Source organism: Cetorhinus maximus, chromosome 3, assembly GCF_964194155.1.
Source record: "Cetorhinus maximus chromosome 3, sCetMax3.hap1.1, whole genome shotgun sequence".
In the NCBI taxonomy this organism is placed as follows: Eukaryota; Metazoa; Chordata; class Chondrichthyes; order Lamniformes; family Cetorhinidae; genus Cetorhinus; species Cetorhinus maximus.
The window spans coordinates 62,986,384-63,013,754 of NC_135881.1; the positions used below are offsets into that span (position 1 = coordinate 62,986,384).

Consider the following 27,371-nt stretch of genomic DNA (forward strand, 5'->3'; position numbering starts at 1 on the left):
TTGAAACAGGGATGAGGAGGAATTTCTTCTCTCAGAGTGAATCTGTGGAATTCTTTACTGCAGAGGTCCGTAAAAGCTGGGTCATTAAACATATTTAAGTCTGAGACAGACAGATTTTTAATCAGTAAGGGAATCAAGGGTTATGGGGAAAAGGCAGGAAAGTGGAGTTGAGGATTATCAGATCAGCCATGATCTCATTGATTGGAGGAGTGGATTCAATGGGCCAAATGGTCCACTTCTGCTCCTTAAGGCCTTGTAGCCTTTGCAGATCCTAGGAAATACTTAGTTTAATTAAAATTCATATAAAAGCCAAAAACTTAGAATGGTGAAAATCCAAAAAAGAGAAAAACAGCTGGAAATGCTCAGCAACTCAGTCAACAGACAAGTTAACGCTTCCGGCATTTAGCCCTTCCTCAGAACAGATGTCGATGGTATTCTGATGGAAGGGCTGCAACACATGTATTTGCGCTGTCTCTGTCGACGAAGCTGGCTGACCTCCTGTTTTCATCATTTTCTTTTTTTAATTAAAACCTCGTCTGTTCTATGCAACTGCCTAAAGGAATACAACAGAATCAACAATTCAGACCAAACATGTCCAAGGGCTACACCCTTGAAACCTACCCCCAGTCCCTAAACTAAGACAGACAGCAGCTTTCAGCTTTTCAATGGAAACCGCACCCCAAGCGGATACATTGTGGGAGATACCATTGTGGGAGATGGTGGGGAGGGACTGAAGAGGGAAACCTACAGACAGAAAAATAGGACAGGCCGAGATCAAGTAACTATACTCCCAAATATGGATTAAAATAATTAAACTCTATTGCTACAAAAATACGAGGTAGATTTTTTTTCTGCATGTGTGCGCTGTTTGATTGGAGGAGTTGTCCTCCCCTGTGGAGAGTGAAAGCGGTTTGTGTGTTGCCAGTTGGGGAAGAGGAAGTGGAGCTATAACTGCATCCAGAGGCTGATACTGACTCACTCAGACAATGGCTTATCCTGGATACGGAGCGGTATGTATTAGGTACCAGGAGCTAGATCGCGCTCGTTCGATACACCGAAGGGACCTTGTTACAACTGAAGGGGGTAAATTGTGTAAAAGGAGACTGTCGGCACTTGGACTTTCAACCAGAAGTTGGATTCTTTTCCGTTTGTGTGGCGAGCATTAAGCAACGATATTTTCTTTTTTTTTTGGTTTTACTCGCTGTATAAGTTCACACTTAAACGATTTTATACATAAGTTAACCACGTTGGATACCTCCCCAGATAGTCAGTTAGTGTGCAGCTGGCCAGGGGCAGAGCATCTTTCAAATGCTTCTGGCAATTTGGCCTAACTGTGACTGGTGTGTGGGTGTGACTGGTATGTGTGTGTGACTGGAGCTTGGGTGTTTGTGAATGTGTGTGAGAGTGACTGCTGCATGTGTGTGCAAGACTGGTTCATGTGTGTATTGCTGGTGTGTGAAGCAATGGGGCCGCTTCCACTGTTATTTCCAGCTTGGCCTAGCTTCCCCCCATTGAGATTTCACCCGTAGAACTCACTGCTTTATGGCACAACCAGCATTCTATTGTATTGTGCCTTCTGGACTTAACCTTGACTCATATACCAAGATCTGGAGTCATAGACATGAGGGTCATAACTGCACAGAAGAGGTCATTATGTCCATTTCGTCCATTCTGGCTCTCTGGAGAGCAATCCAGCCCATCCCACTCGCCTGCTCTATCCTTGTAGCCCTGAAAGTTTATTTCTCTCAAGTACTCATACAATTTCATTTTGAAATCATTGATCTCTACTTCTGGCCATCCTCATAAGGCAGCGAGTTTCAGGTTGTTACCACTCGCTGCATAAAAAAAAGTTCTTCACATCCTCCTTGCCTAAGACCTTAAATCTGTGTTCCCTCGTCCTTGCACCATCACCCAATGTGAACAGCTATTTTTGCCCACCTTACCTAAAGCTGTCATAATCTCATACACCCCTATCAAATCTCCCCGCAATCTCTTTTGCTCCAAGGAGAACAACCCCAGCTTTTTCAACCTAACCTTGTAGTTAAAATCGCTCACCACTGGAATCATTCTGGTAAATCTCTGCCCCTCAAGAACCCTCACATCCTTTCTGAAGTGTGGTGTCCAGAACTGGATGCCATACTCAAGTTGTGGCCTAACCAGACTTTATAGGGATTTAGTGTAACTTCCCTGCTTTTGTACTGAATGGCCTAGATATTCCAGTCAGTGGCAATGCTAGGTGTATTGCTGCTGCCTGCAGAGCATTTTCCAAACCAACAATACTGTCCATTTCTTCCTGGATCTTCCAATCCCAGCTGAAGTAGAAATGGGCAGCCCAGGCATTACAGCTTAATCAGTGTGCATAGAAGAGTCAGGGGGAAGAAGAGGACATGCCCCCTTTTACTGACAGTAGCTGCTGTATTCAGGTAAGTTTTTAAAGGTCTCGAGTCTTTTGACAAATGAGCGTGGGTGAGTGGATGGGTAGTTGGGTCAGTCGAGCAGAGAAAGACTACCTGGCCTTTCTGTCTAGCAAATGTCTACTCCCCCATCGCATTACACAATTGCTAAAATAAATCCAGGGACTTGACTTATCCCAACTGGAGGCCTGTTCTGTATGTGTTTCTTTTAAAAAAAAACTCAGCATATCAGTCTTAAATTTCAATCTTGTGGTTTTGAAGATGGGCTTCTTTCACTCACTGTCAGTAGTGTGCTGAATTCAACTCTCCTATAGCACTTGCTATCTTGCAAGTTGATCTGTGACCTGCAGTGTAGTTCTGCAGTCTAACTGCAGGTTATCACACCTTTGCTGCGGAACTTTGTCAAAGCCGTTTTTTAGAAGTGTAAGCTTACAGTTAACAATGCTTCCCATGGTCCCCTTAAGATGCCATCCATTGAAAGAGTAAAGGAATTGGCAGCGTCCTCACCTAGTAATGCTATTTACTAGGCTATTATAGAGAAAATCTTGAAGTATACTGCCTACTGATTCCATTCATGGCAATGCAAAATTAATGAATTTGCAATTTCTTGAGTGCTTTTTGTCATCCATTTTAAGTTGGACACCACATTAACTTGTTAAATTAGGGTGATCTCCCCAGTGTTTATGGTGATCAACAGAATCCCACAGACCTAATTCCCCTCTCTCTCTCCCTCTCTGTTCCTTAGGATAAATATCATCCATTTCTGAAGATTTCTTTAAGCTTTTTTACCATGCCGAGCAACTGTACCTCATTGACGTCAAAATTGTTCATTCTCCTTTGAATGCAAAAGGCCTATTTCTGTTTTCCCTAATGAATAGATGGAAGAATGTTCATGCTTGGTTTCAGCACATTATCATCTTTTAGCGTGTTCTGATTGCTTTCCTACTGTTCTATAGGGACAAAAAGCCTTGCTGTTGTCTGTAGCGTCTGTAGCTTTTTGATTTCTGGGTTCCTCTTTGGCCTGTCAGTCATGATTAAATGTAATTGAAAGATTTTCTTTGCTTCTGTTGCCCCCTGAAATGTTGACCTCTGATTTGTAATGTTTTTTGTTTATTTTCTTTATTTCACTTTTCGTTTAGCTTCTCAAAGCTGAGAGTTATGATAAAAGAAATGTTCAAAAGGAAGGGAAACATTTTTTGTAGTAACTAGAGATGGACAAGTTCATGCTTGTAATCTTGAAATCTGATGAGTAACTCTAGTGAACTTTGCAATATCTGCTGGACATACCATTATATTGCAGTCAGACTAATTCTGAAAAAAGCTGCAGTCTGATTTCAGCTGCACACTATAATCTAGCACAATCATGAATACTGAGTTAGAAGTAGCATCAAGTTAAACTGACCTCAACGATTGGTTAGATGCTGATCCAAGTTTGAACAGATGCTAGCTTGCTGGTGACAGATGATGCTAAGTACTGTGTACTCTGTAATCCATATACTTTTTGAGAACCTAGGTGTGCATGCGCAATATGGAGGATTTTGTTTCTATCTGTTTGGCAGTTTTCCTTTGTTAAAATTTGTTTACTGATGTACATGAAAAAGGCAGGAACAATTTAACTCATTAAACTCAATGTAGAATAGTGCTGTTTTCCAGAGAAAAAAATGGGTGGCCCTATTAATCTGCCATCGTGGATTGAATAAACTGAGCCCAATTGTGATACTCATCTTATGACCAGCAATAAATGTTTCCCAGCAGTACTGGGTATAAAACACTCCTCTAACACAATTGCAGGAATCAAACCATCACAAGAATGTATAAATTAATCAGTTGTTTAGTGACACTTAGACCAATTATTGCCTTCCTGACTTGAATGACTGGTGAGATATGTAGCTTGTATAATCAGTGGAGAAGCTCTGGGCTAAAGCTGTATTGAAAATTAATCAGTTAATCTTCATTTGTCTTTCTACAATTCTCTACTATTGTGAAGGCAGCATTTCGTTACTGAAATTAAGTTCCATAGGCATCAGATATCCTCCAATGCGTCATCTTAATTCACGTTGATTCTTGTGTAAGCATTGGTAGGCTACTGAGAAATGAGAAAGTCACATGTCACGGACAGAATTTATCTGCTCTCTTATGCCCGTAGTCAGTATGATTTGTATGGAAAGAAGCTCGTCTTCTCTAACTTACCCTTGGAGTGTGTATTCCAATTATATAATTCAGCAACAAACTTTTGTGAGTTTAAAATAAAAGTGGTTATTTCAGGATTCCCATGTGACAGGCCTGTGGTTTCTTGAATGGATTCAATGATTTAAAGTTAAAGTTGGGGCCTTGTAAAATGAAGGGTTCACAGCAGGTTGCGAGGTTTCTTGTCAAATATACAGGAGTTTGGTTCTCAGGTGAATTTTGAAACAGGGACATTTTAACTACTTCGGCTGCTTGCAGCTGGTTTCAGAAACTGGTTCTCAAACTGGCTGATGACTGATAGGTCTCATGGATCTGCTAGTTCCTGCAATAATAGAGATACAGTCTCTGAAACTAGTTTCGATCACATGACTGCTTAACACTTCTGAGACCTACCCAGTCTAGTTTGGATGGGGGAGGTTATCATGATACAGTGGGAAGTTGAGAATGGCCATTGAGTTTTGATCTTCCTTTTTGTTCAGTATGAAACACGGAGACAGGCAGTCTGGAAACTCTATAGCTTTAGGTGTTAGCCCATCCTTAAAAAATGAGAAGTGTGAATTCTACAAATAGCTGTGAGGTACCCTCCCCATGTCAATTTTTAATTCGGTGTTTGCCAGAGACTCGATACTGTCTGTAGTCCAATGCCAAAAGACACATGATTTGCAGTAGCCATCTTAACAGCGTGTTTGTGTCCAATTTTTAAAAGTATGGACTGAAAGTTCATAATATGACATGTCTGTACTGGGCATGACACACAGCTGAGTCTTATGCTGTCCCCCATCTGATGACCAAATGTGCACATCCAGCAGGGGATTCTGAATAACGATCAGGAATGAAGAACCTGGCTGCTCCTCCATGCTCTACAATCTAGGAATGCCGAGGCCATTTGTGGACTACTGGCATTTTAGTTTAGATAGGAAAGGCAGGGAACCAGAAGTGGGACTTGGTTTAAACTTACAAAAACACAGGCAAAACATCACATCTTGTCCTGAAACCTTAAGAAAAAACCCTCAGACCAATATCACCAAGATATTGCTGAAACAAGTTACAAGGTACCGGCAAAAAAAAAACAGGTTTTCACGCCAAACCTTCACAAAACCATCACTACGATTTGGCTGAAACTTACAATCCCCAACACGGCTGGTCTGTCCGGTGTTGACAGTAGGCCTGAGTCAAGGTGACCAAGCCTGACCTTTCTTCAGACTGCAGCCCAAAACCTTTAGCCCAATATCACCACGATATGGCTGGAAACACTTTCAACACCAGACAGGCCAGCCATGTTGGGGATTGTATGTAGGCCTGAATCAAGTTGACCAGCCCTGACCCTCCTTTCAATTGCATCCCAGATACTCAGATCTGCTCTTCTTTTATAATAGTTCAACTCAGACATGTCAAAACATATTTCCTGTTGTTCCAATGCCCATTTAGTTGATTCCACGCAAAGTCCAGACAAATGTCATCAGTTGCTGCTGGTTGAAACAATGCTGGTTTTTCCATGGAAGTTGTATCCAGACGAATATTATCAGTTCTCATTGTATGAGCAATTCTCCTGTTGTTTGAGGTAGCGCAGTGTCAGCACAATAACGACACCTGGCTCCAAAGTTAATGAGAATTTGAATGGCTCTATTCCAGTACTATTGTCAGTGGTGCAGACCTTAGTTGCATAATTCCTTGAGTGTATTGTACTGATGATGTGTCCTTTGTGCCATTTTATTGGGTAATCAGACTTCTTGATTACATTAGTCAATGTCCAAACCCTTTTGATGAGTACTGTGTTTTTACTAAGGCCAGGATTTTCCATTCGTCGGGCGGGCTAGGCGGGAGTGGGCAGTCGCGGAGCCGACCACCGCCCGCGATCGGCTCCGCACCGCGATTTCACACGGGCGGGCCAATTAAGGCCCACCCTGTGTGGATCACTAGCAGTAGCGCTACCTGTGCAGGCGAGGGGAGGAGGGAGAGTGGGCCTGGCGCGCAGTTCGCGCATGCGATTGAAAGAGCGCTTCAATCTCCCTGAAGCACGGAGCTGCCTCAGGGAGATTGAAGCACTTGTTAAAAAAATTATTAAATACAATAAAAATTCAAAGAAACATGTCCCCTCATGTGACTGTGTCACATGAGATGGGACATGTTTTTAATTTCAAAGGAAAGTGTTTATTTAATTTGTAGTAGCTTTAGGAAAACCTCATCCTGCTCATGGATGAGGTTTCCTAAAAAAACATTAAGGCCGCTTGGCCTTTTTGCCTGCCCGCCAACCATAAGGTTGGATGGGCAGCATAAAATTCAGGTTAATTAGGTCCTTAATAGGCCTTTCAATTATCGGCGGGCACGCAGCCGACTCCAGTGCGCGCAAGTTGAACGAAATATCGCGCGAGTTCATGATGACATTGGGACACACGCCCGACGTCATCACGTGTCTTTTTATGTTCCGGCGTGTCGGGCGCACGCCCACACACTGAATGTAAAATTCTGCCCTAAATGTTTGAATTAACCTCTTGCTGCCCAGCGCTGCAGCTTGGCTTTTGTAATTTATAGTTCCAATCATGACGTCAAAACATGTCTGTGGGTTTGAAATTATGTTCCATAAATTTCCCAGTTGGAGGGGATTCCAACCTTACAAAATTATCAATGATTATTGTAAAAACCCATCTGGTTCACTAATGCTCTTTAGAGAAGAAAAAATTGCCATCCTTACCTGGTCTGGCTGATATGTGAATCCAGACCACAGCAATGTGGTTGACTCTTAACTGCCCTCTGAAATGTCCACTCAGTCCTAGGCAATTAGGGATGGGCAACAAATGTTGGCCTTACCAGTGATACCCACATTCTGCGAAAGATTACTAGATAAGGGGAAGTGTGTGCTTTTCATCGTGAAGAAAGGAACTAAATGATTAATCAAACAGTTCAGGTTAGGCAGTTACATGGGTTAGAAGCTGCTCTTTCATCTCAGGAAGCTAGGTTTCAATGTAGTACTGACTGGCTGTAAGTCTTCTCTGTCAGTTTTAAGGGTTCTGGCATAAAATATTCGTCAACTTCTGCCCAAAGGAAAGTAAGTTTTGAGCACCAGGTTGTGCAAAATTTTAAACTAAATTAAAATTTTACTTGTGAAAGCCATTGAATGGCTGCCGTGGAAAACGAAACAATGCATTACCTGGTGTTCTGATATTGGGGTAGAAGAGAGCACAACACCTAATCTGGAAACATTGGTTGTGGCACTGGGTGCCGGAAAAAGCCAACTTTAATTGGACGTATGGCTGGAGGTTTCATCGCATGGCCTATTACCCCCGGCCAGTCAAATAGCCTTATTCCTCCTGCGTTCCTGCGTTCCTCAACACTTTTATCACGAGACAAATGTCTTTGAAAAATGTGGGTGAGATTCTTCTTAATGTTCTTATAATTTTTCTCCTGAGTTGCTCACATCGATGTCTTTAATTGCTGAAGACAATCCTGGAGGTTTGGCAACCCTGTACCCAGGATGATAAATTTGTTCTTTCACAATGTTGATGTCCGCACACACTATTTTAAAAACCAAGTTTAATATTTTGCAATATGCATGTATGTTTTGACAGTCCTTGAGGCTGAACCAGTATACAGCCTTATTTTTGGAAGAGTCCACATCTGTTTCAAATCTCTAATTCATAATTATGTTTAAAAATACTGTGAACCTTCTATATTTACATTTGGTGTGTAATAATGAAAGCCTAAATACAAATCGAAACATAAAAGCTGTAAAAGTATGGTTTTCAAATAGAAAATGGTAGTTAGTGACTTCAGCAAACAGTTACACCCTTATACACATGAACACTTGATTTTTATGTAAAGTTGCATCTGCTCCACAAGTGTTCTAATATAAATCAGCATAGTTGTCCAAGTATAATATTTTAATTTAAAAATAATGGAAAAGTGTTATATTTTAATTTGTCACTATATTGTAATATTTCTGAAATACCCGGATTGAATAATCTTTCATATTATTTAGTTTCCCATATTTACAATAGGATTCCATCAGCCCGATGCCAACTCTGGCTCTACTTAAAAAGCTCACAGATCAAAGGCTAGCTGTGGGTTCAATGATAATTTTAATCTAACTTGCTGGGCGAGAAATCTACAGGACTTGGTGATTCTACACCTGGCCCTTGATTTCAATGAAGAGTCATTATCAGGTGGGATGTGAAACCAGCATTGCGTCCGTTCCCATCAGTGTCTCGACAGGCAGGTTAGCTTAAAATTACCCCAAATGTATCCAATAAAATGTCAAACTCCATAGAGCAAGCCTACATATTTATGTAAATTTGTCAAATACCTCTTTTATACAACATCCATAGTGGAACCAATGCTTTCTGCCTCCCTCCAAATGGGGCGCATCTCTGAATATTCTGGAGCAAGTCTTCCCCAGCTATTACAGAGTGAAGCTAGCCTTGGGGCACAATTTTGATGTAAAAGACCCAAGGAAATAAGGGGGAGGTTGTTTACATGGGCCCCTCTTTGTTTGGCATGGACTCAGCCTCTGGACTCCATGGCATTAGCAACCAAGGAATGCAAATGACAGGAAACAGACAGAGACCATGTTCTCCTGATTTACATGACTTGACTTTTTTTTTTGCGCTCACATTCCATCATGCCTGCCCATATAAGGCGGTGGGGAAATCTCCAAACTGCTTTGCATCTCCATCAAGCTTAGGTGTGTAAGGAAGTTGGTATTGTTGAGGTGTAAAGTCCTGACAAGAAACAATAACCTGTACCAATCATCTGAAAAATGCACTTCTACAGGCTGAATTGGGTTGTGGTGCAGGTTAGTATGTGAACAAATTTGAAAAACTGACTAATTTTTGATTTGGTCATGGGATGTAAGCACCTCTGGCAAAGGCAGCATTTGTTGTCATCCCTAATTTCTCTTGAGAAGGTTGTGGTGAACTGTTGCCTTGAACCGCTGCAGTCCATGTGGTGGAGATACACTCGCAGTGCTGCTAGGAAGGGAGTTCCAGGATTTTGACCCAGTGACAGTGAAGGAACGGCAATCTAGTTCCAAGTCAGGATGGTGTTGCTTGGAGAGGAGCTTACAGTTAGTAGTATTCCCATGCATCTCTTGTCTTTCTCCTTCTAGATGGTAAACGTTGAGGGTTTGGAAGGTGCTGTCAAAGGAGGCTAGTGAGTTGCTGCAGTGCACTTTGCCTATGATGCCCACTGCTGCTGCAGTGCGTCAATGATGGAGGGAGTGAATGTTTAAGCTGGTGGATGGGGTGCCAGTCAAGTGGGCTGCTTTGCCCTGGATGGTATCAAGCTTCCTGAGAGTTGTATGAGCTACAGTCTCCCAGGCAAGTGGAGAGTATTCCATCGCACTCCTGACTAGTGCATTGTAGATGCTGGACAGGCTTTGGGAAGTCAGGGGGTGGTTACTTGCCTGTGGAATTCCCAGCCTCTGACCTGCTATTGTTTTCTCAGAATTTGTGTGGCTGGTCCAGTTTAGTTTCTGGTCAATAGTAACCCCGAGGATGTTGATAGTGGGCTATTCAGCGATGGTAATGCCATTGAGCATCGAAGGGAGATGGCTAGATTCTCTATTGTTGGGGATGGTCACTGCGGGCACTTGTATAGCATGAATGTTACTTGCCAGTTATCAGCCCTTGCTTGAAAGTTGTCCAGCCCTTCCTGCATGCAGGCATGGACTACTTCAGTATCTGAGGAGTCACAAATGTTACTGAACACTGCAATCAGCAGTGAACATCCCAGTTATGTCCTTATGATGGAGAGAAGGTAATAGAAGCAGCTGAAGATGTTTGGGCCTAAGACACTATCCTAGGGAACTCCTGCAGTGATATCTTGGGACTAAGATAATTGGCTTCCGACACCATCTTCTTTTGTGTAGGTATAACTCCATCCAGCGGAGAGTTTTCTCTATAGTTTCCTTTGACTTCAATTTTATTAATGGTTCTTAATGCCACACACAGTAAAATGCTGCCTTGATGTCAAGAACACTCTCACCTCACCTCTGAAACCAGTTGTTTTGTCCAAGTTTGGATCAGGGCTGCAATGAGATCTGGAGCTGTGTGTCTTTGGCGGCACCCAAGCTGAGAATCAGTGAGGAGGTTATTACTGAATAAGTTTCACTTGAAAGGATTCGTTGACACTGCTATCATCACTTTGCTGATGATTGAGATTAGACTGATTGGGTGGTAACTGACTGGATTGGATTTGCCCTGCTTTTTGTGGATAGAACATACCTGGGCAATTTTCTACATTGTCGGGTATTGTAGCTGCACTGGAATAATAGTTTGAATTAGTTAAAGAACAGACTGAGATTAGTTTGATCACAATAGCATTGAGAATTAATTTTCCAATTAATCATGCTCCAAGTTTCCAGCCCTTGAGATAACTCTTATTTTTTTATTCTTTCATGGGGCTTGGGCATCGCTGGCAAGGCCAGCATTTGTTGCCCATCCCTAACTGTCCTTGAACTGAGTGACTTGGTAGGCCATTGCAGAGGGCAATTAAGAATCAAATCTTATTGCTGTGGGTCTGGAGTCACGTGTAGGCCAGACCAGGTAAGGAAAGGCTGCGGTATTTTACTACCTCATGTGATTGACCATTTTCCATGTGTGAGCCTGGACAGGCAGTCTTGGTTACTTGACAATGGATCTGGTACCGCACAGCTCATTATTGTGCCAGTGTGGTAATAGACAAGAACATTGCAGTACTGGCTACCTAATAGCAACCAGGATATTTCCCTCCTTACCTACTTAGTAAGAACAATTATAGTGCTGCCACCACTGTCATTGACCAGCAGCACAGGTTAAAGCAGGGATCTTTTTCTTTTGCATGACTTAGAACCACCCTAAGCAGCATATTTACCAACTGTGTTAACAAGGAGGATTGGAATTTTTTTTAAAGCCAAATTCGCTGGTGGGGGTATGTTGGATGGTGCAGGGGTTTGAAACTGGTCTTTCATCATAGACACCTTGGTTGAAATCAAGTCTAGACTAATGGAATGAAGGGATCTTACGTGAGAGGAGTTTAAACAGTTTCAACCCCTTTCTTACTGGCAAGGGCTTACAGCAGAATATTGGCATGAATTTGGCATTAATTTGACATTCTCACTACACAAGGCCGCAGGGTGGCTGATGTGAGAAATGTAACTGATGCAGAAGGAGGTGATTTTGAGGTCGGGAGGTTGAGGCCTGTTGTAAGTGGAGCTTTATTCTGCATCTGGCTGTGCTGTGCTCTGAATGCTTAATGCTACCCCCTAGCACCTGGATATGTATAATAATGAAAAGAAAATTCCCAAACAAAACAAAATCTGTAAAATGTTTTTTTATGTTTCACTTAAGTTCTTCTATCAGGAACATCTACTGCTAGAGGACCAGAAAATCTTTTGTTTTGAACACTAACATTGGAGAAAAATGTCCTACAATGTGCAAGTTGCATCTACATGCAAATATTGATCCAAAAAGTTTAGGAGATTCATAGACATCACAATTAATGATTGCTTGGACAATACTATTTTGCCCCAGTGTTAACCTTATAAAACAAAGGATTTTAACATTTGAACACGTTTCTCCTTCAGTGTTTTGTGGCTCTAAATACAGATTTCAGGGCTTATCAGCTGAAAAAAAAATGTTTTTCCTAAGGTTACTTGCACAGATGCATTATCCTAGCTGAGTTGGTGCTTGCTGTAGTGCTACATCTGTATAGGGTAGTTGGCTATTCAGGTGGCACACATGATTAAGTCTCCCTCCTTGAAGGGAAATGACACATCATTTATCTATACCTGGGCCCATAGCCAAGTCCTCCATGCTGCTGCATGTGAGGAATGCTATGAAGCAGCTGAGGTTCTTTCTTTATTTGGAGCAAAAAGCTGAATGGTGCCTCACAGTTTGTATGTACAAATACATACTTGTATTGCAAGAGTGTTTACCCTTCATCTTGATAACCATATCCTTGGTCTAAAAAACTCACAATAGCAACTTATGGTAGCTAAATATTTACATATTTTCCATGTTAATATATAGATTTGCATATTGCTGTACCATGAGCGATTAGTTAGTCCACGAGGTAGATTCAATTTTTTCTATTGTTGCTGTGAGCATATCTTTACCTTGAATTTTGATTTTATAAGAAGTGTTTATGGGTGGCATCCTCCATTTTAAATATGTTTGAGAAATTTCAAAAACACAAACCCAATAATTTTAAGCAGATGTGGAGTTTACATCATTTATACAGTATATTGATATGTGCGTAAAAATGGGCTAGACAGGAATGTACAAAGTGAAAAGTCGGAATCACTTTATTTTGAAATTGTGACTTTTGTAGGAAAAAGCTGAATTTTAAATTGGGTAAAATTTTTATCCACTTTAAAGGGGAGAAAAGCAATTTGAATACCAAATGAAGTAGGACTTCTTGTAATCCAGATTGCCAGGAATTGTGTCTCGGGGAATTAAGGGATATAAGGATAGTGTGGGAAAGTGGAAATGATATGGAAGAACAGCTATTATCTTATTAAATGGTGAAACAGGCTTGAAGAGCCAAATGGCCTACTCCAGCTCCTATTTCTTATGTTCTTCATAAATGTACAACAACCTAACAGCAGCTAGAAATGCAAATGTTAGAATTCAAGGTTTATTAGTAACTAGGGGTTCTGCGTTTTTGTTACATTTTAAATTTGAATGTTGTAATTGGAAATATTGGCCTGGCTTATCATCTTTGAGGTGGGTAGCGGGAGTTAGGACATTTCCCGGAACGGCAAGTTTGCCTTGGCGGGGGGCAGCGAGGGAGTTCTAGTAAAGACCGGATTTTAGTTGTGGGGATGGGGGGTATGGATGCTAACAGAAGTCGGGCCCACCATCTCCAGAAAGAGTTCGGAGGCAGCCACGGGCCTGCCTGCCTTGGTGATCTGGGAATTTGCCCCAGTTATAATAAAAACAGGCCCTCTAGCCCTCACCCCTTCACCGCCCCCCCCCCCCCACTCTTCATGCCCTATCCATGTCACCTCATGCCCCCCCACTCACCCCCGTGTCCTCTTATACCCTCCATGCCAAGCTACGGCACTTCCGTGCATATTCACTCACAGTACACTCTGTATAGAACCAATGAACCGTTTAGTGACAATAGGATGTGTTTAAAATGCTTTTAAAAATTCATTCATTCATAATTTTACACTTTCTTAATAAGCTCCTTTCACTACAGCCCAATAGAAGTGTCAATCATGCAGATCCTTTAAACTATCAATGGCAGAAACTGCAAGCACGTGAAACCTCTATCTTGTGTAAATAAACATTGTGCAATTGACAGAATCAATCAGCGAGCCAGAGCTGTCAATCAAGAAATGTTTTCCCTGGGGTGCAGCTGTTTCAAAACCCTAATGGATGCCTTGTCTCTCAGCCAAGCTCCATTATGCATTAAGATAAAAGCAAAATACTGCGGATGCTGGAAATCTGAAACAAAAACAAAAATAGCTGGAAAAACTCAGCAGGTCTGACAGCATCTACGGAGAGGAACACGGTTAACGTTTCGAGTCCATGTGACTCTTCATCAGAACAGCATTCTTGGCTGAGAGCCCAATAGAGTGCTGTAACTGCTATACCCCAGGGAAAACATTGCTTGATTGACAGCTCTGGATCTCTGACCTATTCTGTCAATTATTCTGAAAATAGCAAATGTGACTTCTCTATTCAAGAAAGGAAGGAGACAGAAAGCAGGAAACTACTGGCCAGTTAGTTAGAGGCAGTTCAGAGAAGGTTCACTCGATTGACAGCTGGGATGGGAGGGTTATCTTATGAAGAAAGGTTGGACAGGCTGGGCCTGTATCCATTGGAATTTAGAAGAATGAGAGGTGATCTTATTGAAACATATTAGATCCTGAGGAGACTTGACAGGGTTGGTGCTGAAAGGATGTCTCTCCTTGAGGGAGAGACTAGGACAAGGAGAGACAGTATTAAAATAAGGGGTCACCCATGGAAGAAGGAGAAGAGGAGAATTTTTTTCTCTGAGGGCTGTGAGTCTGTGGCCAGAATTTTCCATCCCCTCTGGTGTCAGGCGTTATGGTGGGCATGAGCGGACAATATGGTGGGAAGGCAATCGTCCACTCCACCCATCAATGATGGGCCACGTTTCCCACCACCAGACATCGGGAACCTCATTGTAATACATCTGCATATAATTATAATCCCTGCCCACCGGAATCAACCCCCCACCCTTGATCATCCGGGCAAACACACCGAAGTGTTTCACAACTGTACATGAGCGACATGCATCTGGTGAGCTGCACTTCGCTCGGGACTTCGCGGTTTCTTTGCCGACCTTGCTTTGGGCAGCACTCATGGTCATCAGCGCCAGGCTTCGCAGGCAGCACCACATCACTTTTAGGGTGGCTCACGGGCAGGTCTCTACCTACCAGATCAGCTGTAAGGCGGGGACGGCTTTTCAACATCTACAGGCCTAGGGCTTGTTTGGGGAAGGGGGAGAAGAGGCCTCAGGCAAGGGAACAGGCTGCAGGGTGAGGGCTGTACTGAGGAAGGGGGGAATCCCAGGGTATGTGTGGGGGCACATGTTGATCTGTGCAAGTGGCCTCAAGATGTTGAGGGCTGAGGAGGCAGTCTGCAGAGGAGATGAGGCCAGATGGAGATGTGAGGGTTTGTGTGAGAGAGTGAGTGGTGATGTCCTTTGAGCTGGCAGTGAGTGAGGTACCAGTGAATGTGTGATGGACTTGACTGTGAGTTCAGAGTGATGAGATGGTTGCCTTACCCTGGAGGCACGGATGAGATCATTCATGCTCTTTGTGCACTGGCTGGCCAACCTCTTCTGTGTAGTGTTGGCACTGACCACCACTGCCCCTGCCTCCCAATCCGGAGTGGTGAGATTGCTGGACTTCCTGCAGCCAGAACGGGGGTGGAGGACATCCATGCGGGCCTCCAAGTGGCATTCCAGTGACGGGTCATGGAACTCTTTTTGGCTTTCAGGGCCATGCCTTCACTGGAGCAGTCCTGGGCTACAAGCATTGAGAACTGTATGCCTGGCAGTTTAGTTATGGCACCCAACGTGAGGATATGGTGTGATAACAGCGTGATGGGCCATTCAGAGGCCACCCGCCAGTGAGACAGTGTCTTTTCTGTGGCTGCATAATTAATGAGGCTGGAAGCAGACAATATGGCGTAAAAAGCTACCATTGCGGCCGGCGGGTAAAACACCCTGTTTCCCTCTCGCTACTGCACTTAGTGCAAATCTGGGACGATTCCACCCTTTTGAACTCTCTTCCCTGGAGAGCGGTGGAGGCAGCGTCATTGAATACTTTTAAGGCAGAAGTAGATAAATTCTTGATTAACAATGGGGGGTCAAAGGGTACCTATAACAAAATGCAATTTAAACACTATTTAAATGATGCACATGCATTTTAATTCACAAATAAGCCAGTACATGCTTACTGACCTAAAAGCTATAAAGGAAGAATAAGATGAAACATAGAGCATATTTTATATTTTTATATATTTATATAAAATAAAACATATTTTAGACGTGAAATTTGTCAATCAGTTAGCTTATGAAAGGGAATTGCTTTTAGTCTGGACATTAGATCATCCAATCAGTCCTGTAGGATATCCCCTTTTATTTAAGCTGTCATTATTTACTATGCCTATAGGTGCAGAACTGCCTGTAGTGATGCAAACATGAGCTTCACTCATGAACAGAACTCGGAGTGACTAGCTGACTGTACAATCATAATCAGTTAAAATGGTGGCAGTCAGGTCTTTTTCAGTTAGTGGATACTGTGTAAAGTAACTTGTTGTACAGTTAAGCTTTAAAACTGGTTAAGCTTGCTTTCACAGCAGAAGCAGATACATTATTGTAGTCACAAAGCAAAAATGAAGCGAAACTACTTCCTGTTGATGCCCTTGTTTATCTGCACCACCAGCATTACCTTTCACACTAGCATCAAAATTGCATTGTTGAAACCAGCTTAGTTCTAGCGCTCTGGCTCAGAAAGGCAGATGTGTAAGATTTTAGATTCAGGGGAGCCACAGATTCCTAAGTTTGTTAGTCAACTATTCGTAAGTAATTTTAAGATAGATTATTAAGAATCAACAGTTTGGATATGATGCATTAATTAATTAGACAAAAAAAAGTATATGACCTGTACAAAAACAAAGATACCTGGAAAAACTCAGCAGGTCTGGCAGCATCTGCGGAGAGGAGCACAGTTAACAGTCCGAATGACCCTTCAACAGAACAAAGTAAAAATAGAAGAGAGGTGAAATATTAGCTGGTTTAAGGGGGGGTGGGACAAGTAGAGCTGGATAGAGGGCCAGTGATAGGTAGAGATAACCAAAAGATGTCGCAGACAAAAGGACAAAGAGGTGTTGAATCACTGGCCCTCTATCCAGTTCTACTTGTCCCACCCCCTCTTAAACCAGCTTATATTTCATCTCTCTTCTATTTTTACTTAGTTCTGTTGAAGGGTCATTCGGACTCGAAACGTTAACTGTGTTCCTCTCCGCAGATGCTGCCAGACCTGCTAAGTTTTTCCAGGTATTTTTGTTTTTGTTTTGGATTTCCAGCATCCGCAGTTTTTTGCTTTTATCTAAGTATATGACCTGTGATAGGTGAGAGTGTTCACTGATCTCGAGGACAAACGGACGGTTGGCACAGAATGCGTTGATCTCAGTAGCTTGTAATAGCAGCATTCTGCAGCCTAGTCAAAGTTTTAGGGAACTCTTCCCTCAGTCTTCCTCCATCTTCCGTGGCCCATCTTCCAACTGAAGAAGGCAGCTGCCTGACGAATACCGCCACCTGATGAGAATGTCCCTTGACGAGCACTTGTTAATATACTTTATTTCTAGCGGCTGGTAACTTACCCAGTATCAATCACCTGTTTCAGACCCTTCAAACCAATGGATACAGGACAGGTATCCAAGATGTCAGAGCGGTCACTTCGCCTGCTGTTTGTCACCTTGGCTTGAGGTCACTGCAGTACACAGGGCGCCAGCAGGCTTTCTGCTATCAGTTCAGGAATGTTTGTAGAGTCTAGAGACCTCGATGCAGGGAGCACAATCTTTGTGACCTTTATGTCTATCTTGTCTTGGTCCCTGACTCTTTAGAATTGTTTATATATTTTCTTAGAGAATTAGATGCTGTACCAGCTGGTTCAATGAGAATTCTATCCAATTCTAAAAAATACCATTTCTTACAGATGTCCTATAAAGTTTGCTATTGTAAGTCTTATGGCCCTGGATGCTCTAGAGTCTACGGTTGGCTCCAACATTTCAATGCCCTACATCTGGTAATGGTGAGATCGGGCATGGCTACAGTAGCCAGCACCAAATAGCCTGATACTATTGTCATCATCTGGACTTAGACATGCAGAGTAGCCACTTGAGCAATGTAGTAGGGGCTGCCATTAGCTATGGAATCCTGTCTAACATAAATCAATATATGCACAGAATCTTACAGCACAAAGGAGGCCATTTGGCCCATGTACCAATGCCGAACCTTTGAAAGAGCCATCTAGTTAGTCCCACTCCCAATAGAGCAAAATTTTCCCCTTCAAGTATTTATCTAATCTCCTTTTGAATATTGCTATCAAATCTTCTCAGGCAGTGCATTCTAGATCATAACTCGCTGTTTGAAAACAAAATCTCCTACATAACATGCCAAGTATAGGTCACTGAAGATGAAGGGCACCCACGTAAAAATCATTTCTGCAGGGATAAGATGAGATCGGAAGGTGGAGGGTGAAGCATTTGGTGTTTTTGTTTTATTCTTGAGCCAATGTGAGGGAGTATGAGCCGTGGCGCAGGCCAGCACCAAGAAGGAAATTAGTAAAAGGAGACGGTAAATCAGGACGTAATGCTTAGGAGTTGCTATATATGTTTCTTTTTAAAGTGTCTGAAAATTGTAAGGGAAAAGAGGAATTCCACATGAGCGCAGAAGAAATAAGGCAAAAGATTTGATTGGGGATTAAAAGTAGCTACCAAAGGGAAGCGGTGACAGTTGTTGGTTAGACTTGAGCTACCAGTAATATGTGTTTTCTAGAAGATATTCAGGCCACACCAGTTATTTCTTTCAATTTCTGCCAGTGGACAACACATTTCTGCATTGATCTCTCAGCAGGTAAACGTTTTCCATGATTTCTCCTCTAACATGTCTGTGGCTGCACTCAAAAAATGGGGCCTATTTATTAAAGTGGACCAGTAGAATTCTGGAATTAGGAAAATCTAACCTCACTGGGATTCAAACATGTATTCCCTTCGAGGAGAAATGACATGAAAAATTAAGGAGTTTCTGGCCCAAATATGCTGAAAATAAACAAATGGAATTAGAACTTAGAGGTTGGGGTAGTCAGAGAAAAAGGATTTGAGCAGTGCCCACTGATCAGGGAGGCATCCAATTAACTGCCGATGATGCTTCTCACAAATTCTAGCTGAAAATGTGAGTGAACAGTCAATCACATTGCGAAGAATTAACAGTAGATTTTCACAGGCTCTTGATATGGAAAGGGTTAATGCAGCCACGTCACAAACTACAGTATGTGAGTTCCACAAGTGTGCGTATCTATTTAACAAAAGGGTGGGAGCTGTAAGCTGTTGTGTTGCACAACATATGGTGAACAGACCACAGACTGAGAGGTGCTTAACCACTTAACCCATTTTTTGGGAGTCCAAGGACCAGATGTAATGTTAGACCTGTTGCCAGGGATGGTGAGGCGCATGAGGAGACTTTGAGAGAAAAGGACAAAAATAAAGTGCCTTTTTACTAAACTTTGCAAAACAAAATCTAAGAAGTGATTTGCAAATTCCAATTTCATAAAGGAGAATCTGAGTTGACAAAAAGCGAGGTTAAATTATAACCATTGGTTTACGCCTAGCCAGAAAAAAATGTGGCATGTTTTTTGTGCCAAATTTGATTAACTGTGTGAGGTGCAGCCTTATTAAATCCTCTTGATTGTGCCACAGTCAGTAGAAACATGCAGCACGGTGAGATTTTGACACCTTTTCCCTCACAACTAAGAAAATCTGAGGTTTTTTTGTGCTCCATATTTTTGTAATGTCATAAAATCTCTTTAACAAATGATATAGTTTGTGTTCCCACCCAATGGCCTGATTTGGGGAGTGGATAAGTGGCAACATTCTCTGGCCTCCGCAGGGACTGGACTCGAGGTCTTGAACTTACAAGTTGATGAGAACAGGAGAGTTGGTTTTGTTTGTCATTGTTCCTAAAATTGGAAATAATACATTAGACTTTGCTGCAACTAAGTACAGGGAAACACTGACACTTAAAATCCTCACATAAAAATGCTACATTTATGAATCATGCTTAATTTTGCAGTTAAATTCTTTTGACATAATGTTAGCTGATGTGTTGTGGCTTATATAATTTTGTTTATTTTGATCTCTTTAGCAATTTTCTCAGTATGGTGGTGCACCGGGAGCTCCAGGTGGTGCAGGATATCCCGGGGCTGGTGGTCAAGGGTATCCAGGGGCTCCTGGAGCTGGAGGTTATGGAGCGTTCCAAGGCCAACAGCAGGACCCACTCTATGGATACTTTGCTGCAGTGGCTGGTCAAGTAAGTTACTTTCATTAAACTAGGATTTGTAAGCTTGTGAAGTATAAACCTACTGGAACCATTGGCTTTTTTTAATGTGGATCGCACAGTGTAAAAAAAACTTTGTAGGTAATTGCCATCAGATCCCAATCCCTTCATGAATTACTATAATTACACGACAAAGGGGAGAATTTATTTCAGAGAAACTGGAATAAGCAGAACAGCTCAAGTAGTAAAGGCAGTGAATTTCTAGAATATAAACAAGACAGTGTTATGATCCCAGCTGATGTTACTACTGGGCAAGTCAGATCTCAAGTTGGAACCTGGCTTGATAGACCCTAACTTTTATTTTTGTTTAAAAACGTGGAGAGTGGCTACTGAACAGAGTCACGGAGTCTGCTGATGAACTTTGAACAAGAGAATAAAACATTTATTAAACAAGAAAAGATGAACTATATTACACTACTGCTTCACCCACAACTATACCTTTACAGTTATATATAGATATAGTAAGGATAACACAAGTTACAAAATATATCTTATACTCTAATGTTCACAGTAAATACACAGTCCATGTAAACCAATAGTGGTCAAACACACCACACTGTGAAACCAAGTGACAGATGCCACCCAAAGCAGATGCTATGAATTTCTCATCAACTCCCCGCATACGCTTGTCACACAGTGAGCCAACGGCCACACTGAACTCTGTCTTTCACATGAGGGCTTCCAATCTCCACTCTTAAAGAACTCGCCTTGGAATTTTCTCCCAAGTGACGCTTTCACTTAAACGTCTTCAACATGATCCACCTCGAAGGGTTTGAACCCTCCTTCCAATGTTCTCCTCCCTAGATCCAGGGAAGGAGCCTTCATTCAGGCTTTACCAGCCACATACACCCTCGGGTATTCAGCTTAGCCAAGCTGGACACCACTGCTTCACAGGCCCGTAGTAAGGAGTCACCCACCTTTGGCTGTCTCCTCAGATCTTCTGCCCTCTCCAAGCCCACTTTACCTTGATTCTGATCCCCACAGCTTTGTCTTTTAACTTGGGAGCTTTTTCCTCTGCTCTTTACTTTCAATTTCACTGAACAGGACCGGTTTAGATTCCTGTTCTTTTCCCTTGACTTCACTGTCTTCCTGGGACAATCTTCTGCCAAATTCCCTGGTTTTTGGGACTTTCTTCTTTTCTTTGGGACCTGTTCCCTGCAGCTCCCTTCCTGCCTGCTCTGGCAGTTTCTGTGGAATGCTCCTACCAACTGAAATCAAACTGCTTTTCTATTTTTCCCTGTCTCTATGGGCCCCCTGTTGCTGGGCAACAGCTCAGTTTTTTTATACTTTGTTTTAAATCCAAGGGTTGTAGAACCTCATTAAAATATAGGTATACAAACAAACACTCAGACTTGCAGGCAACATTCTAAAGTGACCAAAACCCATGTTTCCCCCTTCTTAATGCATAACAACAGATAAATTTTTAAATTTAGGAATAAGCTATAGCTTTAAGTTTAACACATACAAATGCACATATAACTTACTTAAAACTATCTCTAGTTCCTAACAACAGTATTCTAGAACAATTATGGTTTAGAACTGACAAGGGAACAGGCCATATTACATAAAGTAATGAGTAACAAACCAGAATTGGTTTCCAATCTGGCTGTCAGGAAATACCTTGGGAATAGTGAATTTGATATTGGCTTTGAGAGGAAGAAGGAAGGGTCATAAATCAAGATTTTCAATTTAAGTGAGGCAAACTTTGCAGGGATAAGAAATAAGTCGACAGAGTAAATTTAGCTCAACTATTAATAATTAAACATGAAATCAAACAGGGGAAGTATTGAAAAAAGTGTTTGGCATAGTACAAGCCCAGTACAAATCCAAACAAAGTAAAGGTTCCAGTTGTGCAGTTAAGCAACCATGGTCAACAAACAAGGAAACTGTAAATCAAGCTTAAAAGAAAAGGCTTTTCAAATTCAAAGAAAGATGTCAATCCAGCAGACTGGGAGAGCTATAAGAAGCTTCAAAGAGATACAAATAATGTCATAAGAAATGCGAAAAGCGAATGTGGGAAAACATGTATAACAGTGACACTGAAGCTAACTGCAAAAGTTTTTATAAATATTAAGAGTGCTAAAGGAGAATGTGGACCCATTAAAGATGGAGGTGAAATTATAATGGAAAGTAAAGAAATAGTAGACTTGTGAAATGAACAAACTGCATCTGGTTAATTTTTTTACAATGGAGAAAGAGGGTTAAGCACCATTGCTATAAGGGAAACTAAAAATAAATCAAATTGGCACTTGTTTAGTAGTACAGAACTTTAATTTTGCTGAAAAGAAAGACATGTTGCTGAAGCTTTTCATTTTGCATTCATTAGGACAAACACACTGCCAAATTTCAAACAATCACAACTATTTATACTACAGGAGTAAAGGGTGTAAATTGATTGGCAAGCTGACTCTGATTAGCCTGTTTCAGATTTCCAGCATCCGCAGTATTTTGCTTTTATCTGATTAGTCGAGGCATTGCCATGGAGAAAGCAACAGGGCACTATAGGCTTCCCAAGCTCCCGGGTAATCCAGAAAAAGGTGCAAGGGTTGAACATATTCTGTTTCTTTGCAGAGAATGTGTTCCTGCAAATGAATGTATGTCACTTCTAGCAAGTGTAAGTGAACCACATTAAGAGCTTGACTGATTATCTTAAATTGGTTGTTAATGTACACTCAGGATTGTTCAACAAGTGCTGCCCAATTGTAGAATCATAGATGCGAATTAAGATAAATGTTACATGAGACCTGATGTCTCCACTTAGAGTGTTAATAGAAATGGGGGTGGGGAAATTGCAGATGTTTTAGTCGGAATTTTCCAAAGTGCATTAGATTCAGAAATTCTGCCTATAGATTGAAACATTGCAAATGCCGTCTGTTTTTCAGAAGGGTGGGGTTGAGGGTGGGAGGGGAAGTGTTGGTTGTGAGAGGCCATTAACCAACTGCATTGTCGCCAAATTTGCTACTGATACAAGGATAAGTGTGAAAGCAAGTTGTGAGGAGGAATACAAAGAACCTGCAAAGGGATATAAATAGGTTAAGTGATTGGGCAGATGCAGTATAATGTGGGGAAAATATGAGGTTGTCCACTTTGGCAGGAAGAATAAAAAAGTAGAATATTATTTAAATGGAGAGAGACTGCAGAACGCTACAGTGCAAAGGGATCTGGGTGTATTTGCACATGAATCACAAAAAGTTAGCATGCAGATACAGCAAGTAATTAAGAAGGCAAATGGAGTGTTGGCCTTGTTGCAAGGGGGATGGAGTATAAAAGTAGGGAAGTCTTGCAACAAGACATTGGTAAGACTACACCTGAAGTACTGTGTACAGTTTTGATTTCCTTATTTAAGGAAGAATATACTTACGTTGGAAGCAGTTCATAGAAGGTTCAGCAGGCTGATTTTTGGGATGAAAGAGTTGTCTAATGAGGAAAGGTTAAGGAGGATGGTGCTATATTCACTAGAATTTAGAAGAATGAGAGGTGATCTAGAAGGAACTTGGCAGGATAAATGTTGAAAGGGTGTTTCCTATCCTGGGTGAATCTAGAATTGGGGACTCAGTTTAAAAATAAGGGGTCTCCCACTTAAGACAGATGAGAATAAATTTCTTTTCTCAGAGGGTTGTTAGTCTTTGGAATTCTCTTCCCCAGAGAGCAATGGAGGCTGGGTTGTTGAATATATTCAAGGCTGAGTTAGACACACTTGTGATGACAAGGTAGTCAAGACTTATGGGGGACAGGCAGGAAAGTAGAGTTAAGGCCACAATCAGATCAGTCATGATTTTATTGAAAGGCAGAGCAGGATTAAGGGCCTATCTCTGCTCCTATTTCTTATGATCCTATGACTAGCTAACCCAGTTTATCGTTAGTTCTGTGGAAATTACTGGAATCTGTTATTGGGGACAGGATTGACTGAGCCATGGACTGATTAGAGCTGATTAGAGAGTCAGAATGGGTTTGTGAATGGTATGTCTGACTAACATGGTTGAATTTCTTTGGCGGTCATTGGGTGTTCCGTGGACCTTCTCTGCATGAATTTACTGAAGACATTTGATAAGGTTCCATCAAAGCGATTATCAAAAATGAAAGCACATGGAATTGGAGGTAACTTTGTGGCATGAGTCAGTAATTGGTAGGAGACAGTAAGGATCAAGGGAACAATCTCTGATTGGCAATAAATGACAAATCTTTCCCGGGGTATGTACTGAGGCTTCAGCTTTTCACTATATATATATATATATATATATATATATATATATATATTTTTTTTTTTTTTTCTTCTTCGTCCATGAGATGTGGGCGTCACTGGCTGGGCCAGCATTTATTGCCCATCCCTAATTGCCCTTGAGAACTAAGTGGCTTGCTAGGCCATTTCAGAGGGCATTAAAGAGGCAACAACATTGGAGCCTGGAGTCACATGTAGGCCAGACCAGGTAAGGATGGCAGATTTCCTTTCCTAAAGTACATGAGTGAACCAGATGGATTTTTACGACAATCGATAATGGTTTCATGGTCATCATTAGACTTTTATGGTCATCATTAGACTTTTAATTCCAGATTTTTTATTGAATTCAGATTTCACCATCTGCTGTGGTAGGATTTGAACCCAGGTCCCCAGAGCATTAACCTGGCATCTGGAGTACTAGTCCAGTGACAATACCACTACGCCACTGCCTCCCCATTACTATATTTTTTATAATTTATAATTTGAATGAAGGATTGACAGTTCTATATCCAAGTGTGCAGATGATGCTAAATTAGGAGACAACAAGTTGTGTAGGTGGGAGGAGGATGTTGCAAAGGGACGTGGATAGACTGAGTGGGAAAAACCATAACAAATGGAGTTCAATGTGAAGGAGTGTGAGATGTTACAGACGGAGCGATGTTTCCGATAGCTTTCCCCCTTTTCTCACCTCGGCTGACGGCAACAAGATATATTTTTCAGAAGGAATGTTTTAACCCTTTTGAGTGCTGTTATGTTAAAGAACAGACATGAGCAGGCTTTCTTGTAAGTTTAAATCAAAAGTATAAATGTTTATTTTAACAACACTCGAAACATACGCAACAAATATCCACTCCCCAAACATCAGACACCCATATACACGTGGAAAGATTATTTCTAGAGATGTAGCATGCACTTAGATTATGAATAGAGTAATAAGAAACGAGTCACTTATTTAACCAGTCCTTAAGATGGAGGTTGAAAAATTTTGCAGGCTTGAAGGATTCCCTCATGGTTCCTTGAAAACAAATGGAGGTTGGAAGTTTCTGTCTGTTTCAAGTGGAATTGTGGCCGAGCTTCTGTAATGAAGAAGCATAATCTTGCAGATAAAATGAATTAGCCCCCTTCCACTACTTGAGTTGACTTTTTTTTTCAAGGTAGGGTTCTCTTTTTTTTGCTGGCTGTGATCTCTCGCCATGGTGCTGGTCCAAGAGTGCCTCATTGATTTCCCTTGTGGATTAATAAGGTGTCAACTCCCTCCCCAACTAGTTTCGGTCATGTAATGGCAGTATTGAAGTATCCCATTGTCCACGCAATGGGCTGAAGCTGATGTAACTGGAACACAATGGGGGGATGATTGATATCCCATCAACATTCCAGGTATGACCATCCTCATTTGCTTTATTTGAAGTCCCATCTTCATGGGGCTCTTCCATTGAAACGGTGAGGGATAGTCAAAATGCACCTCGCAAATTTATTTGCATATTTAAGTAGTTTCCCAGGCACGTTGCCTCTGTCCAGAAACCACAAGCTGAAGTCATCTGACTTTCCAGAATCCATTTTGTGAAGGTACAGTGTCCGTTATTCCATGTTGCTTTCTTTTTAAAAGTACAGTGTCCACTGCCCTATTATCTTTATGGGCATAACATGACCATCATAGAGGTAATCCATTTTAGATTTAAGCCAAATAGGAATATTTACTTAATGGAGAGAGACTGGGAACTGTGGAAAAACAAATGGATTTATGTGAACAGACCACTAAAAGCAAGGGCCCAGGTAGAAAATTTGATTGAAACAGCTTATGGAATGTTGTCTTTTAGTTCAAGCAAGCTAGAATACAAAAGTTGAGGAACTGATGCTTCAAGTCTTTGTCAGACCTATTTAGAGTAATGAGTTTAGTTTTGGGCATCACACCTCAGGAAGGATCTATTGGCCTTTGGGGGTTACAGTCCAGTTTCATCAGAAACATTTGGTACATAAATGATTAAATTATGAGTAAAAGTTGCATAAATTTAGATTGTATTTCCTTTAGTTTAGAAATTTGACGAGTCTGATCAGGGTATTTAAAATGATAGAGACTTGATATGGTAGATTCAGAGAAACTATTATCTCTGGAGGAATCCAGAACAAGAGGACATAATCTTAAAATTAGAGCAAGACCAGTCAGGATATGAAGTCAAGTAGCATTTTTTTCACAAAAAGCATACAGAGATTTAATGATTTACAGATTTTTATTAGGTAAGAATATTAAGGGATATGGAGAAAAGGTAGATAAATAAAGTTGAGGTATAGATGATCCATAGCTAATAGAAGAACAGAACCAGGCTGAAGTGTCAATCACTAGAAGCTTCGTCTGTAATTCTGCACCCACATGAGTAAACCTGATAGAACCAGAAATTGCATGCAGCCAGGTGTCAGAGTTCTCAGCTGGTAAACTGATGACTTTCGTTGTGATCATTCTCCTTATCTGTGGGTTTAGCTGCTATAATATGTGGACTAATTTTGTGGCTATCAGTATTGCCTTAGGGTGTGTGTATTTGTGTTCCTTTTGTACGATCAGAGCATTTTTCAACAGAGAAGACATTTGGTTCATTGCACTTATGGCTATTTTGAAGGAGTTCCATTCCCTTGGCCTTTCTCAATAGTGTTTTAAATTATCCACTTGCAAATATTCAACCGTGAACTCTAATAAATCTACAGTGGATTCTTGAAATGTGTTATGAATTCTGCTTCCAATGCTGTTTCCAGTAGGATGTTTCATGCCCTAGTAAGCATTTGCAAAAATAACTTCTCTGATCCTATCCCTTCATTCTTTATATGCTGATCTTGCATTCATGCCCTCTAGTTACTGACTAATGGACCACTGGAATATCTTTCCCTATTTGCCTTGTCAAAACCCTTCATCATTTTGAAAGATCCCATCAGTTCTCTAAATTTTCTATCATAAACAGACAAACCCCAGTTTTTCTCATCGCTCCTCA

The 27,371-nt window shown here is 41.4% G+C and overlaps 1 protein-coding gene across 2 annotated transcripts in view; it reads left to right on the forward strand.

Moving 5' to 3' along the window:
* The first annotated feature begins 857 nt into the window (after window positions 1-857).
* sri (sorcin) overlaps window positions 858-27,371 on the forward strand; it is a 45,172-nt gene continuing 18,658 nt past the window's right edge. Inside the window, exons 1-3 of one of the 2 annotated variants that reach the window (XM_078538461.1) lie at window positions 942-1,010; window positions 17,776-17,865; window positions 19,983-20,147. In XM_078538461.1, coding sequence (XP_078394587.1) covers window positions 987-1,010; window positions 17,776-17,865; window positions 19,983-20,147 — 279 coding nt within the window. In that variant the 5' untranslated portion in view covers window positions 942-986. Of the gene's footprint in view, window positions 1,011-17,775; window positions 17,866-19,982; window positions 20,148-27,371 lie in introns of both variants that reach the window. The other variant, XM_078538462.1, reaches the window with a different exon arrangement.